General features: G+C 41.8%; 1 protein-coding gene across 6 annotated transcripts in view; it reads right to left on the bottom strand.

Annotated features, from left to right (window-relative positions):
* Nucleotides 1–15037, bottom strand: part of TMC5 (transmembrane channel like 5) — a 71886-nt gene that overhangs the window by 44973 nt on the left and 11876 nt on the right. For 4 of the 6 annotated variants that reach the window (XM_004750295.3, XM_013055122.2, XM_004750296.3 and 1 more), the window contains exon 2: nt 857–1723. In XM_004750295.3, the coding sequence (XP_004750352.3) occupies nt 857–1644 (788 nt within the window). In that variant the 5' untranslated portion in view covers nt 1645–1723. Of the gene's footprint in view, nt 1–856; nt 1724–10920; nt 11061–11586; nt 11605–15037 lie in introns of those variants that run through there. The other 2 variants (XM_004750298.3, XM_013055124.2) reach the window with 2 other exon arrangements.

Here is a 15037-nt window from a genome sequence, read left to right on the forward strand (position 1 = left end):
GGTCATGATCCCAGGGTCCTGGGATCAAGTCCCGCATTGGGCTCTCTGCTCAGCAGGGAGCCTGCTTCCCTTTCTCTCTCTCTCTGCCTGCCTCTCTGCCTACTTGTGATCTCTGTCAAATAAATAAATAAAATCTTTTAAAAAAAAAAAGTGAAAAAAATCAGGACTGTTACAACCGTCTTGAATTTTTTTTAAAAAAATTGAGACATTAGGGCGCCTGGGTGGCTCAGTGGGTTAAGCTGCTGCCTTCGGCTCAGGTCATGATCTCAGGGTTCTGGGATCAAGTCCCGCATCGGGCTCTCTGCTCAGCAGGGAGCTTGCTTCCTCCTCTCTCTCTCTCTCTGCCTGTTTCTCCATCTACTTGTGATTTCTCTCTGTCAAATAAATAAATAAAATCTTAAAAAAAAATTGAGGCATTAAATTGAGTTCATGGAGTTAGACCTTCAAAGGAGTTTCTTGGTTAAAAATGAATTCCTGTGGATATAATTCTGGTTATAATTTTGGTTTGGGTTTATAAGGACCAAGTCTTAACCCTAACTTTATTGGCAAAGTATCAAGGTCAAAACAGTGGGAATCTAAATGTCTTATAGGGATTATAGGAATAGGCGGGAGACTGCAGAGGTTGCTATCCAAGCAAGAGATGATGAAAGATTCTGTTCAGGTAAGGGCTTGAAAGCTCAGGCTGAAAGTTCATGGACCAGGTAAGATCTACAGATAGGTATGAAAGTTTCCTACAACTTCAGGTCACAGAAATCATCTTACATGTCCCTAACCCGAACAACACCAATCAGGTACCACTGGCTTGATGACCTAGCATTCGGCCCCCACCCCAATGGAGGGAGATGATTGCACTTACTCTCTGGTTATTTCTGAAGTCTCAGGAGAGCCATAACCACGATCATCCTCAGCAACTGGGTAATCAGGCTTCCCCCAAAAGTCTGGAGTATTCTGATAGTCCTCAGCATTGGGATAGTCTGGTTCCCCAAAAAAGTTTGGAGGGTTAAGTTGATTCTCAGCTCCTGGATAGTCAGGCTCTCCCAGAGTGTCTATGTATGGGTTGATTCTGGAGCCAGCATATTCTGGATTCCTTCTGGAACTGAGATGGTTGAAATTTGCTCTGATGCCAGAATGGTTAGAGTTTCCCTGAGCTCCAGGGTAGTCTGGTTCTCCGAAAGAGTCAAGATAGTCAGGATTTGTTCTGGAGCCTGCATAGTTTCCACTCCTTCTGGAACCTGCAAAGTCAGAATTCTTCTGGGATTCAGAGTAGTCTTGCTCTCTGGATGAGCCTGGATGGTATGGTTTTCTCCAAGATCCAATATAATCTGGCTCTGACAAAGATGTGTGATAATCTGAACTTCTTCTGGAGCCAGCAGAGAATGGACTGCTTCTGGTGCCAGACTGGTCTGGATTACTCCGAGATCCTGGATAATCTGGTTCTGCTAGAGACTCGGGATAGTCTGGACTTGTTCTGTAGTCTGCAGAGTATGGGTTGCTTCTGGTGCTAGGGTAGCTTGAGTTGTTCAGAGCATATGAAGAATCTGGATAATCCTGAGTTTTCAAATGTCCCCATGTACGGTTCCGAGATCGTGAATAGTCACGATCTGGATCTTCCTCATACCCTTTATTACTGTAGTAGGCAGACATATTGGCACAGATTCCTCACCCTGGAGTGTTAAAATGTTCTTGCATTTGAGTTATTCAGGGATCTTTTTCTTTTTTTAATCTGAAAAGCAAAAGGAAGTAAAAGTTCAGATTTTTTTTTCTTCCCTGCCAAGATCTCTGGTTATCTTCCACTATCTATTCTCCTTTCTTTCACAGTTGAGTACACAGCTGCCCAGAATCAGGACTATGTTTCCTAGTCTCTTATGCACCAAGATGTGGCCAGAAGAGTGGACAATGGGATGTGAACAGAAGCAATAAATATAACTACCAGGTTTGTGCTGTTTACGACAAGGGGCAGTTCTCCTTTTCTCAGTCTTCTTATCTACCTCCTGTGGGCTAGAATGTGGAAATGTTATCTTGGGTCATGGATACAAAAGTGGTACCCATCCTAGGGATCATAGCACAACGGATGGAAGAAGCCTGGTTGCTGATGACATCACATATCGGTGCCAGCATATCAGCTTGGGCTTTATGTAAAAAAAAAAAAAAAAAGAAAAGAAAAGAAAAAAGAAAAAGAAAAGAAAAGAAAAAGAAAAAGAAACTTTATCTTATATAAACTACTGTTTTGAGGGGTCTCTGATACATGTGGTCAAACTTAGACCTTAGAATCACTATATTCCTACTGGGAATTTACCCTAAAGATACAAACGTAGTGATCCAAAGGGGCACGTGCACCCGAATGTTTATAGCAGCAATATCCACAATAGCCAAACTATGGAAAGAACCTGGATGTCCATCAACAGATGAATGGATAAAGAAGATGTGGTATATATACACAATGGAATACTATGCAGCCATCAAAAGAAATGAAATCTTGCCATTTGCTACGACGTGGATGGAACTAGCAGGTATCATGCTTAGTGAAATAAGTCAAGTGGAGAAAGACAACTATCATATGATCTCCCTGATATAAGGAGGTGGAGATGCAACATGGGGGGTTAAGGGGTAGGAGAAGAATCAATGAAACAAGATGGGATTGGGAGGGAGACAAACCATAAGTGACACTTAATCTCACAAAACAAACTGAGGGTTGCTGGGGGGAGGAGGGTTGAGAGAAGGGGGGTGGGGTTCTGGATATTGGGGAGGGTATGTGCTATGGTGAGTGCTGTGAAGTGTGTAAACCTGGCGATTCACAGACCTGTACCCCTGGGAATAAAAATATATTATGTTTATAAAAAATAAAAAAAAAAGAATCACTATATTCCTTTGGTTGTAGGGGGAGCAAAACATTAAACCAAAAGACTGGAAGAAACAAGGACTTTTTAAGCACTTTGAATGCACTTGTGGTAGTAGGACTGATTAAAGCATAAATATGAATGCACAAAGGAAGAATAGTTACTGGTAACTGGGTAACTGGTAACTGAGGAATTGGGTAAGAAGACAATTGCTACCTCACCTTCCAGTTTGTAAATATGATTTTGTGAGTTCTTTGAGCTCTAGTCTATAGACATTGTATACTTCCCAAATCAGAAATAGTTGGATTTAAATTTCGAAGTGCACTGGATATATGTTGCTTTTACTAGTTTATTACTCATTTTCCCTTCTTTTGGCTTCAATGTCTTGATTTTCATGGGGGCATCTGCCCCCCCATTCCTTACTTCAAGAACAGTCACATGACGCAGGCCTAGTCAATCAGTGTCCACCATGCCCCTGGCCACAGGGTTTGGTTCAGGAATGGGCACATAACCCAGACTAGTCCTCCAGGGCCTTGACTGGATTAACTGGGAAAGAAGCACTCTCTTGTCACTACGTTGCCATGGTGATAGAAGGTGAGCCTGGAAATGCTGGTATAGTATCCATAGAAACAGAAGAAAAAAAGAAGGGGATAAAATGTAAAGGAAAAACCAACAGGATTTGTGGACTGATTTGTGGATATGGGAAGGGTGAAAGGTAAGGAAATCAAAAGACAAAAATATCTCCACAGTTTCAAGCCAGTGTGATTAGATAAAGTGTTGATGTCACTGAAAGCAGGAAGTAGACCATTTTTAAAGTTCAGCCAATGTTGACAAGTCTATCTCTATGCAAACCAAAAGGGTTAGACTCTTTGTTGAGTAATCAGAGCTGAAGAATTAACCCTCTACCATTAACTATAGTCTTAGAATGTTCATTTGCCAACTCAATTCCAGATTCCTCAACACAGTGGAAGTCGATTGCTTATTATTTTGTCCCTGCCCAGCATCCATTTCTCTCTTTTGTGATAACACTTTCCCTTGAATAATACCTCTTCCCCCTCTCAATCCACATGGGCCACAGGTGGATGTATGACTCAAGCAGAATTCTCTTCTTCCTGGCCACAGTGATTGGGTCAGGGTACAGAACCCAGTCAGAACAAGTGAGATTCAATTACCGAGTTTTGTCAGAAATGTTGGGAAGAGAGACGCTCTCTTTTGTGGCTGGACTTTGGGTTAGGAAGTTATAAGACTGAAGCTGTCAATGGTCACCAGTGGAGGAAGCCTGTCTGAGAATGTCAATAGGGAAGAGGTAAGAGCCACGAGATAAACCAAAAGATCAAATACTGACAACAATGTTCAAGCACCAGAATCCAGCCATGCCTGAAGACAGCTGACCCCTGGACACCTGAATCATTACATTCCCTTTTGACGTAAGTAAGTTTTAAGTTGGGTTTCTGTCACTTGCTAATGAAAGAGAAGAATCCTGATGGATATATCCAGTTTTGCAAACAGAAACATCTACACACATGCACATGTACGCACATACACACACATGCACACACACACGCACAGAAACATCTACACAAACTGTTAGTGTCACAAAAACTAAATGTTATGTGATAATGCAAATTATTTGCTTATATTTAAGACCACAAATTAACATATATATGATCTAGGATTTCCGTGGCCTCCCAAAACCCTAGCTATCACATCTAAAAAGCTAACTGATACCTTCTAAATTCAATAAAGTGAAACCTGGTACAACAATACCAACCTAAGAGAAATGAATATGTCCACCAAGAGGCAAGAACAGCATTCACAGCAGCTTTTTTTCCATAGATGCCAGAAACTGGAAACAACCTAATGTCCTTCAACAGTAGAAGTCAATAAACAGTAGCATATTCATACAATGAAATACTACACAGATGTAACAAAGACTGACCATCTGCTACATGCAATGACATGGATACAGATCATGTATGTAACAATGACCCCAAGAGCCAGATACAGAAGTGTACAGACTCAATAACATTTACCTGAAGTTCAGAACAGGCAAACGAGCAAATGGTGCTAGAAGTCATTACCTTGGGGAAGGGAGGAGATGGGAAATGACATGAGGGGGCGTCTGGGTGCTAGAATGTTCCATATTTTGATCTGGGTGACAGTTACATGGGTATCTGTGTACGGGTGTGTGTGTGCGTGTGTGGTGTATGTATGTGTGTGAAAATTCATCAAATACACTTGAAAATTGCACACATCTCTATAAATATATTTGTCTTTAATTTTTAAAAGAAAAATGAAAGGAAAAAGACCTAAGCTAGATGCCATAACATAAAACATTCTATTTCCCCCAAGGGGCTATGAAAAAAAGAATGGTTCCAGCTCATAAACATTCCCAATTTTCTTATATGTATATCACAGAAAATCTGAATTAATGAAAGCAAAGCTAAGTAAGGACAGGATACATTATCTGAATCTAATTATCTGTGTGGTGCTATTAAATGAAAGTGGTTAGGGGCCGAGCCCTTGGCATCAGGTGTAATTGGATTTAGTTTCCATCTGCTGGCTGTGGGGACCTGGGCAAGCCACTTAACCTCTCTGAGTCTGTTTCCTGGCCTATCCAATCCCAAAAATAATATCTCATAAGGCTGTTGTAAAGAATTAACAAGATAAGGCACATAAAGCAGTTGGCACCAAGGAAGGATTCACTGAAAAGAAGCTATTATTTATCATTATTTGTTTTTATTAATCCTGGCAAGTTCTAAAAGAGAGGGAAGTTGGGGTGGATAATAAAAGTCATACACTCGGGGCGCCTGGGTGGCTCAGTGGGTTGAGCCGCTGCCTTCGGCTCAGGTCATGATCTCAGGGTCCTGGGATCGAGTCCCGCATCGGGCTCTCTGCTCGGCGGGGAGCCTGCTTCCCCCCCCCCCTCTCTGCCTGCCTCTCTGACAACTTGTGATTTCTCTCTGCCAAATAAAGAAATAAAATCTTTAAAAAAAAAAAAAAGTCATACACTCAACCAGGACATGATTAAAAAACAGACAATGTTTCTGGATACCTGTGTGGCTCAGTCAGTTAAGCAGCTATCTTTGGATCGGGTCATGATCCCAGGGTCCTAGGATCAAGTCCCGCATTGGGCTCCTTGCTCATTGGGGAGCCTGTTTCTTCCTCTGCCTGCCTCTCTCATTCCCTCCCTCTCTCTCTCTCTTTCTGACAAATAAGTAAAATCTTTTTTAAAAAATAATAAAAAATAGACAATGTTTTATAATGAAGTAGAGGGAGGAGCAACTCTGCGTAATTCCTAGATCAACATACTGAGTCTAAGTTTTAATTTTGCTGTGAGCTTCTTATTAGTCTGGACTGAAAGGGAATCATGAAAGTCTATCTGATACTCACTACTTGGAAAAGAGGAAGTATACCAATTCTTCAAAAGGATGATTTTCTTAAAAGAATATATCATAAGAATGTTTCCAAAGGGGTGGGATAACCACACAATAAAGCCAGGGTTCAGGGTCACCAGCAAAAGCTCAGAAGCCCTAGCAAATCCAGACTCAGATGCTGGGGTAGAGGGGGGAAGACACTGGGGCCACCTCCAGGTCACTGTGAGATCAGCAGCCCCCACGCAGAAAGGCAGCGGGATATGGCTATTTCTGGCCCATGGTTTGTGAGTCTAAGTGACAATGTCACTTCCAAGCCAAAGCATCTAAGAGCCAAGATACAACCTTCTAGCTCCATTATTCTTCCTGCAATGGCAGTGAGTGTCATTTCAGATGGGGACCCATTCATGAGCCTGGGTTCCTGCCTGACTATATAAAACACAGTCCACCCCTACCAATGCATGATAGCTTCTCATGAGCAAGAAATAAATTTTATGGGGTGCCTGGGTGGCTCAGTGGGTTAAGACTCTGCCTTGGGCTCGGGTCATGACCCCAGGGTCCTGGGATTGAGCCCCACATAAGGCTCTCTGCTCAGCAGGAAGCCTGCTTCTCCCTCTCTCTCTGCCTGCCTCTCTGCCTACTTGTGATCTCTGTCAAATAAATAAATAAAATATGTTTTTAAAGATTAATTTTTAAAAAAAGAAATACATTTTATGAGTTAAACAATATATTGTATACTCATATAAGAGAGAGAGAAAGATTTTATATGTGATCAGCCAACAATTAGTTCCAAGTTTGTTGGTACAGTTCTCTGTTCCACTGATAACATCTGCCAGGAGCTTATATATTCTACTTCTTTATCACAACGCAGAGAAAAATGGTGTTCTAACCACTACCACCCACACATGGGACAAATTCCTAAATAAACAAAGAGCTAAGCCCACAGAAAAGGATTGGAAAAAAGGAGGGAGGAGGAAATAGCCACAAGAAAATAGTCTTGTATTGATTGTCAAATGTAGTAGGAGTGACCTTCCAAGAACCCTACTCATAGCTTCCTATTAACTCTTAAGGAAACAAATATCTTGCCCTTTCAAAAGAATATTTCTGCTTTGTCTCTTGAAAAAGCACAACGAGGATACTAAATCTATATCATCTATATCTATATCTATATCTATATCTATCTTCCCCCACCTCCAAACTGTATTGCTCTACTACCTTCCCCATAAAGGCTATTGAGCTATCTATTCTGAGTCCCCCTTTTGACATCCCATTGACATCCATCTCATTCTTGAATCCCACTTAGGGTTTCCCACTTCACAGTTTCAGTGGTTTTCAATCACATTCCCAAGCAATTATATGCCTTCTAAATCTACTCATTGTAGACTCCCTGTTTGATCTTGCAAGGCTCCTGGTTTGAATGAGTGATTCTAACAATCGTGCATTTGTCATTCAGCTAGCCCAGGAGTGTTCAGGGGATTAATTACATCCTACAGTCTTGCTGAGGTCTCATTCTGGCTACTTATCTGAATGTCACCTACCTCTTAGCCTTCCCAGACTTAAGACAACATAAGCCAAAGCATGCCACCTATGAGCTCGGTTCTGCATCACCAAAGCAGCCTCACAAATCATAAGGACATGTGTGTGATGACAGAAAACTGGAAACAATCCAGAAACCATGAACAGGGGATGGGCCAAAGCAGTGCAGCACATCTGCACATTGGAATATCATGGAGCTGTCAAAAAGAATGCTTGAGATCTTCCCATAGCAGCAGAAGAGAGCTGGCTATGCATGGCCCCTCTCTCTAATCTCCTTCATCCATCTCCTGCCCCAGAGCCAGGCTAGAATCGTGACCATGCAGATGTGAACCATGTGCATTAATTGAGGCCAGTTATTATTACCTGAAAGAAAAGGAAAGAGCAGCCAATGGCCTTGAAAACAGCACCAAATGCAGAACATCACCTCATACCATCACCACCACAAATTCTATTTTCAGCTGCACATTTTATCTTTTAAAGAGGTGAACTTTGGAGGCACATGGGTGGCTCAGTCAGCTAAGTGTCTGCCTTTGGCTAGAGTTGTGATCCTGGGACCTGGGATCAAGCCCCTCTGTTGGCTTCCTGTTTGGTAGGGAGTCTGCTTCTCCCTCTGCCCCTCCCCCACCTCTAGCTCATGCTTGGGCACACTCTTTCTCTCAAATAACTAAAATCCTTAAAATATATATATAAAAAGGTGAAATCTGTCATGCCAACAACTGACAGGGTAAACCTCTCAACCTAAGTGAAATCAATGTTGCCTATGCTAGCTACATTCCAATAAACGTAAATGATGTAAGATACAGGCATATTAGGACTGATGGTCACAGTCACTGAAGTAATCCTGTAGAAATTCATAACTAGTTCCAAAGAGCCACCATCTGTTTGGCTTCAGTGTTTTCAATGTTACTGGAGATGGTCCCAAAGTAGCTGCACTAATTTCCAATCGCCTTTTCACTGGCACATTGTCATTTCAGAAGCACAACCAGGAATACTCCCCCAAACTGCTCTTTCTTCCTTTTCATTGGACTACTCCCAGGCAGTCCTATAGGCAGCTTGAGAAAGTCAGGTGCAAGATGCTAATATAGAAAAACAAGAATGGCAGGATTAGCCTCCATTAAACTAGGTTTTCTCAATCTCAGCACTGTTCCTATTTGAGGTGAGAGAATTCTTTGTTGTTGGGAAGCTGTGCATGATTGGAGGGCCAGCAGCCCCCCTGGCCTCTACCTCTGAGGTGCCAGTAGCTCCTCCCCCAGGGTGTGACAACCAGAAATGTCCCAGGCATTTCCCAATGTCTGCTGGGGACAAAATCACTATCCCACCTCCCCACCCCTGTGTTTCAGAATAGCTGAGTTAAACTGTTATTAATGTAGGAGGATCTAGGGGCTCTTGCGGGGCTCAATAGGTTAATCATCTGTCTTCAGCTCAGGTCATGATCCCGGGGTCCTGGGATGCAGCCCTGCGTCAGGCTCCCTGCTTAGTAGGGCATCTGCTTCTCCCTCTCCCCACCCCCCACTCGTCTTCTCTCTTGCTCTCTCTCTGTCTCTCAAATAAATAAGTAAAATATTTTTTTTTAAAGGATGTGCAGAGCAAAAAGGAGAGTTTGTCATAAAAGAGATAGAAGAGGACACTTTGGGTGAAAGGGAAAGCTAAATGAAGAAGTGAAGTGGACAAAGTAAGAAAATGTGTACTTCTGAGATGTAATAATTCATACTATTATTCTGAGCCAGGAAGTGAGCAGAATGATGTACCCACACACTCTTGCTTTGTTTTCACTTGATTCAGCACAGAGACTCTCCATGCTCCCATCTTACAGATGACAAATTGAGGCTCGGAAACACCTGGTAACTTCTGTGTGTTCTCGCAGATAGTAAGTGGGAACAAGGATAGGAATATGTTTCTTAACTACTACACTGAACCATCTGCTACACATACAGATTTTTCACTTTTTAATTTACTTATTTAATTACATATTTGGAACAATTAATGAAGATAGCTCAAGCAAAAAGGGAAACCGGATCACACGTTTCCCCCTATTAAAGACAGAAAATAAAAACAACACAACTCTGCTTCAGGTGAAAAGAAGCTTTCTTTGCAGAAAGGAAAAGAGTAAAAAAGTCTGAATAAAAGAAGGCAAGAATTGGCATAAAGACAGATACATAAGGACTCTTATGTGGCTCAGTTGGTTAAGTGTTTGACTCTTGATTTTGTCTCAAGTCATGATCTCAGGGTCGTGGGATCAGGCCCCATATCAAGCTCTGTGCTCAGCATGTAATCTGCTTAAGATTCTCTCTCTCCCTTGCCCTCTGCCCCTTCCCCTGATAAATAAATAAATAAATATTTTAAAGAGACAGAAACATCGACCATTGGAATAGAATGGAAAGCCCAGAAATAAACCCTTGCATAGAAGATCAAATGATATCTGCCAAGGGTACCAAAATCATTCAATGAGGAAAGGACAGTCTTTTCAATAAATGGTGTTTGAGAAACTGGAGAGTCACATGCAAAAGAATGAAATTGGACTCTTACCTTCTACCATAAAAAAAACTGGCTCAAAATGGATCATGACCTAAAAATAGGGCCTAAGACTGTAAGACTCTTAGAAGAAAACACAGCAGAAAAGCTTCACACCACTGGACTTGGGTATGACATTAAAACCCAGGCAACAAAAATAAAAATAGATCAACTGGCCTACATAAAAATGAAAACCTTCTGTACATGAAAAGACACAATCCAAACAGTGAAAAGGCATCCATGGAATGGGAGAAAATATTTTACAAATCATATATCTGATAAGGGTTAATACCAGACTATATAAAGAGCTACCACAATTCAACAACAATAAAAAAACCCAACAAAACAAAGAATCAGATTTTTTAAAAAGGCAACAAACTTGAACAGACATTTCTCCAAAAAACATTTACAAATAGCCAAAATGCACATGAAAAAAATGCTCAACATCATGAGTCATAAGAGAAATGAAAATCAAAACCACAATGGGATGCCACATCTTTTCCATTAGGATGGCCATTATCAGGAAAAACAGAAAACAACAAGTGTTGATGAGGATGTGGAGAAATTGGAATCCCTGGGCTTTGCTAGTGGGAAAGTAAAATGATACAGTCATTAGAGAAGACAGAGGGCAGTTTCTTAAAAAATTAAAAATACATGGGTACCTGGGTGGCTCAGCTGGTTAAGTGACCGGCTCTTGGTTTTAGTTCAGGTATCAATGTCGTGAGATCCAGCCCTGCACTGGGCTCTGGGCTTAGCTCTGAGTCTACTTGGAACTCTTTTCTCCCTCTCCTTCTGCCCCTTCCCACTGCTTGCTTGATCTCTCTCTTTCTCTCTCTCCCTCTCAAATAAATAAATAAATCTTTTAAAAAAAAATAAACATTAAAAATAGAATTGCCATCTGATCCAGCAATTTCACGACTCGACATACATCAAGAAGAATTAAAAACAGCATCTCAAAAAATATGTATATACACACACACATGTTTTCATGGCAGCATTATTCACAAAAGTGAAAAGGTGGGAGCAACCTGTGTCCATCAATGGAGGAAGGGATAAGAAAAATTTTATCCACGCATTGAAATATTATTCAGCCTTAAAAAGCAAGGAAATTCTGGGACGCCCAGGTGGCTCAGTGAGTTAAAGCCTCTGCTTTCGGCTCGGGTCGTGATCCCAGGGTCCTGGGATCAAGCCCCGCATCGGGCTCTCTGCTCAGTGGGGAGCCTGCTTCCTCCTCTCTCTCTGCCCGCCTCTCTGCCTACTTGTGATCTCTGTCAAATAAGTAAATAAAATCTTTAAAAAAAAAAAAAAAAGCAAGGAAATTCTGATACCTGCTATAACACAGATGGACTCTGAGGACATTATGGTAAGTAAAACAAGCCAGGCACAGAAACACAAACACACATGATTCTGGTTATATGAGTTACCTAGAGTAGTCAAATTCACAGAAATGCAAATAAGCAGCAGAATAATGGTTGCCAGGGTCTGGGAGGAGAAGGAAATGGGGAATTGTTATTTGTTGTTTGATGGGTACATAGTTTCAGTTTGGCAGGATGAGGAACTTCTAGAGATGGTTTGCATAACAATGTGAATGTATGTAACAGTACTGAATTGTATACTTAAAAATGATTAAGAAGATAAATTTAATATCATATGTATTTTATCACAATATAAGAGAAAGGAAACAAGAATCTTCCGAAATCACAGTCATTTCAAAGTGAAAACCCATTTTCTAAAAAAAGCAAAACACTAAAGCACTATGTCTGGGGAGGAAATGGAAGAGAAAATGCTAGAATAAGCTGAGCACGTGAAGGCTCTTTTCCTCAGCTCCCAAATAAACTACAGAAGCTTTCAAATAAATCAAAATTAGCTACAATCAAAGCATATTGTTTTTGAACTGTGTCATTTACTTAAAGCCTCAAAATAAACACAATAAAACTCTCATTGAAATGCTGAGCATAGCATTCATCCCACCAATGAAAGTAAATTAAAAAACCAATAGCCCTGAACACATTTCCAGCCCCACCTGCACTTGACAAAAACAACTGACAAATGGGACACTTGCAGCCTACCTCCCCTACCAGGATGGCAAAGAGCAAAGGTGAAGCAAAACTTGGGGGTACAGATACGAGCTGAAGAGTATTCTCTTATCCAGAGGAATGGGTCTCCTGGGAGCTCTGGAAAAACCAGACCATATGCCAAAAGTTAAGAAACAGAGAGAGAGAGAGAGAGAGAGACTAACTCAGTAACTCCCCCACCTCCATCCCAACCCTGCTCAATGGCTTTCCACAGAATCAAGAATAACATCTAAACTCCTTACTGTGGGCTGCCTGGCTGGCTCAGTTGGAAGAACATGCAACACTTCATCTCAGGGTCGTGAGTTCAAGCCTTACATTGGGAGCAGAGATTTCTTAAATAAATAAAACCTTAACGGGGTGCCTGGGTGGCTCAGTGGGTTAAAGCCTCTGCCTTTGGCTCAGGTCATGATCCCAGGGTCCTGGGATTGAGCCCCACATCGGGCTCTCTGCTCAGCAGGGAGCCTGCTTTCCCCCTCTCTCTGCCTGCCTCTCTGCCTACTTGTGATCTCTGTCAAATAAATAAATAAAATCTTTAAAAAATAATCTTAACAATAACAACAAAAAGTAATAATAGTAATAGTAATAATAATAATAAATAGGGGCACCTGGGTGGCTCAGTTGGTTTGAGTGTCTAACTCTTGGTTTTGTCTCAGGTCAGGATCTCAGGGTTGGCCAGCAGAGGACTCCTCACTGGGTGTGGAACCTGCTTGAGACTCTCTCCCTCTCCTTTCCCTCTGCCACTCCCCCTGCTTTTGAGAGAAAGACGGTAGGAGCAGGGGGAGTGGCAGAGGGAGAGGGGGCAGCAGGTTACCTGCTGATCAAGGATCCTGATGCAGGACTCGATCCCAGGACCCTGGTGCCACAACCTGAGCCAGAGGCTGATGCTTAACTGACTGAACCACACAGGCACACCCTCAAAATATAGTTAAATAAATAAAAATAAATAAAAAATAAACAAACACCTTACTATGGTGTGAAAAGTATCCACGAACTGGCTCCTCCTACCTCTCCCCTTGTTCTTCATCCTCTAAGTCAAGGGTTAACACACTTTTTCGGTAAAGAATCGGACAGGAACTATTTTAAGTTTTGTGGAACAACATGAACTCTGTAGCAATGACTCACACAATGGCTAGCACAAAAGCAGCCCTAGGCAAAGAAGTCTGTGTTCCAATTTATGGACACCAAGATTTGAATGCCATATAATTTTTCTATGCCATGAACTATTGTTTTGATTTTTGCCAACAATTTTAAAATATAAAAACCATTCTTAGTTCACAGGCCACATCTGAACCCAGGGACGTAGTTCACTATGCCCTGCACTAGACACACTGGCCTGTTTTCCTGGGTCATGGCCTTTGAACATGCTATTCCTTCTGCCTAGAATGCTTGTCCCTTCACTCTTGGCCAGGCTAACCTTTCATCCTTAAGGTATCACCTTAAATGCTGCTTTACAGAGCGGTCTCCTTTATTCCTGGACATGCAAATAGTTCCCCTTGAGCCTCTATCATAGCATCCTGTCCTTTTGCCCATGGGACTTACCAGTTTGTAATTATATATTACTTTCTGTGCTTGTATTGTTCAATACTTGTCCTCCACTAGACTGAAAGCTCTGCCATGGCAGCAGTTACACTATTTTGCTCCTCATATGCCCAGCATCGAGCACCATGCCTGGCATGTAAGAGCTCTCAATTAATATTTGTTGCATGAACAAATGAAGGTTGTCCTACAGAGTTCTCATTCATCTCATCCATCACGTGGGGTCCATCATGATGAGGACATCTCAACCAATGAAAGGCAAAACAAACCTACACTGGGATCAACTGGATTCCTCTGGGTAAGGGGGTTGGTGGGAGGGTTCACACAGATAGCATTTCTCATGCCTGGGTCCAATTTTCAGCACAAACATATCCCATTTATAAACTGAGGGTTTGGGGGGTGCCTGGGTGGCTCAGAGGGTTAAGCCTCTGCCTTTGGCTCAGGGTCATGATCTCAGGGTCCTGGGATTGAGCCCCACATGGGGCTCTCTACTCAGCAGGGAACCTGCTTCCCCCTCTCTCTCTGCCTGCCCCTCTGCCTGCTTGTGAACTCTCTCTCTGTCAAATAAATAAATAAAATCTTTAAAAAAATAAATAAATAAACTGAGCGTTTGGGATCAGTTCAGGATTTTTTTTTTAAGATTTTATTTATTTATTTGACAGAGAGAGAGAGTTCACAAGCAGGTAGAGAGGCAGGCAGAGAGAGAGGGGGAAGCAGGTTCCCTGCTGAGTAGAGAGCCCCACGTGGGGCTCAATCCCAGGACCCTGGGATCATGACCCAATCCGAAGGCAGAGGCTTTAACCCACTGAGCCACTCAGACGCCACAGTTCAGGGATTTTTGAAAGGATCATCCCCCTTGTGGAAAATACTAAGGAATCTTTTTTTTTTTTTAATAGTAAGGAATCTTCTGGCGATCATTTCTTCTTTCTTAATTCCCATTCAATATTTCTAACTAACAACTAGGTGAAGTCTCCGTTGGTGTTAGTCTTTAACACTTATCTGAATTTGCCACTGTCTCTTTTTCAACAAAGACAGAGCAAAGCTCCAAGCTCAGAACCTTCATGAGGCCACAACTTTCGACTAGAATTTATTTTTGAAATTAGCATACAAAAAATATCTTTGGTGTCTAGTTCTACACGTTTGAACACATGCATACCACCATCACCAC

This window comes from Mustela putorius, unplaced genomic scaffold (genome assembly GCF_011764305.1).
Source record: "Mustela putorius furo isolate JIRA1106 unplaced genomic scaffold, ASM1176430v1.1 tig00004007_pilon_pilon_pilon, whole genome shotgun sequence".
Lineage (NCBI taxonomy): Eukaryota > Metazoa > Chordata > Mammalia > Carnivora > Mustelidae > Mustela > Mustela putorius.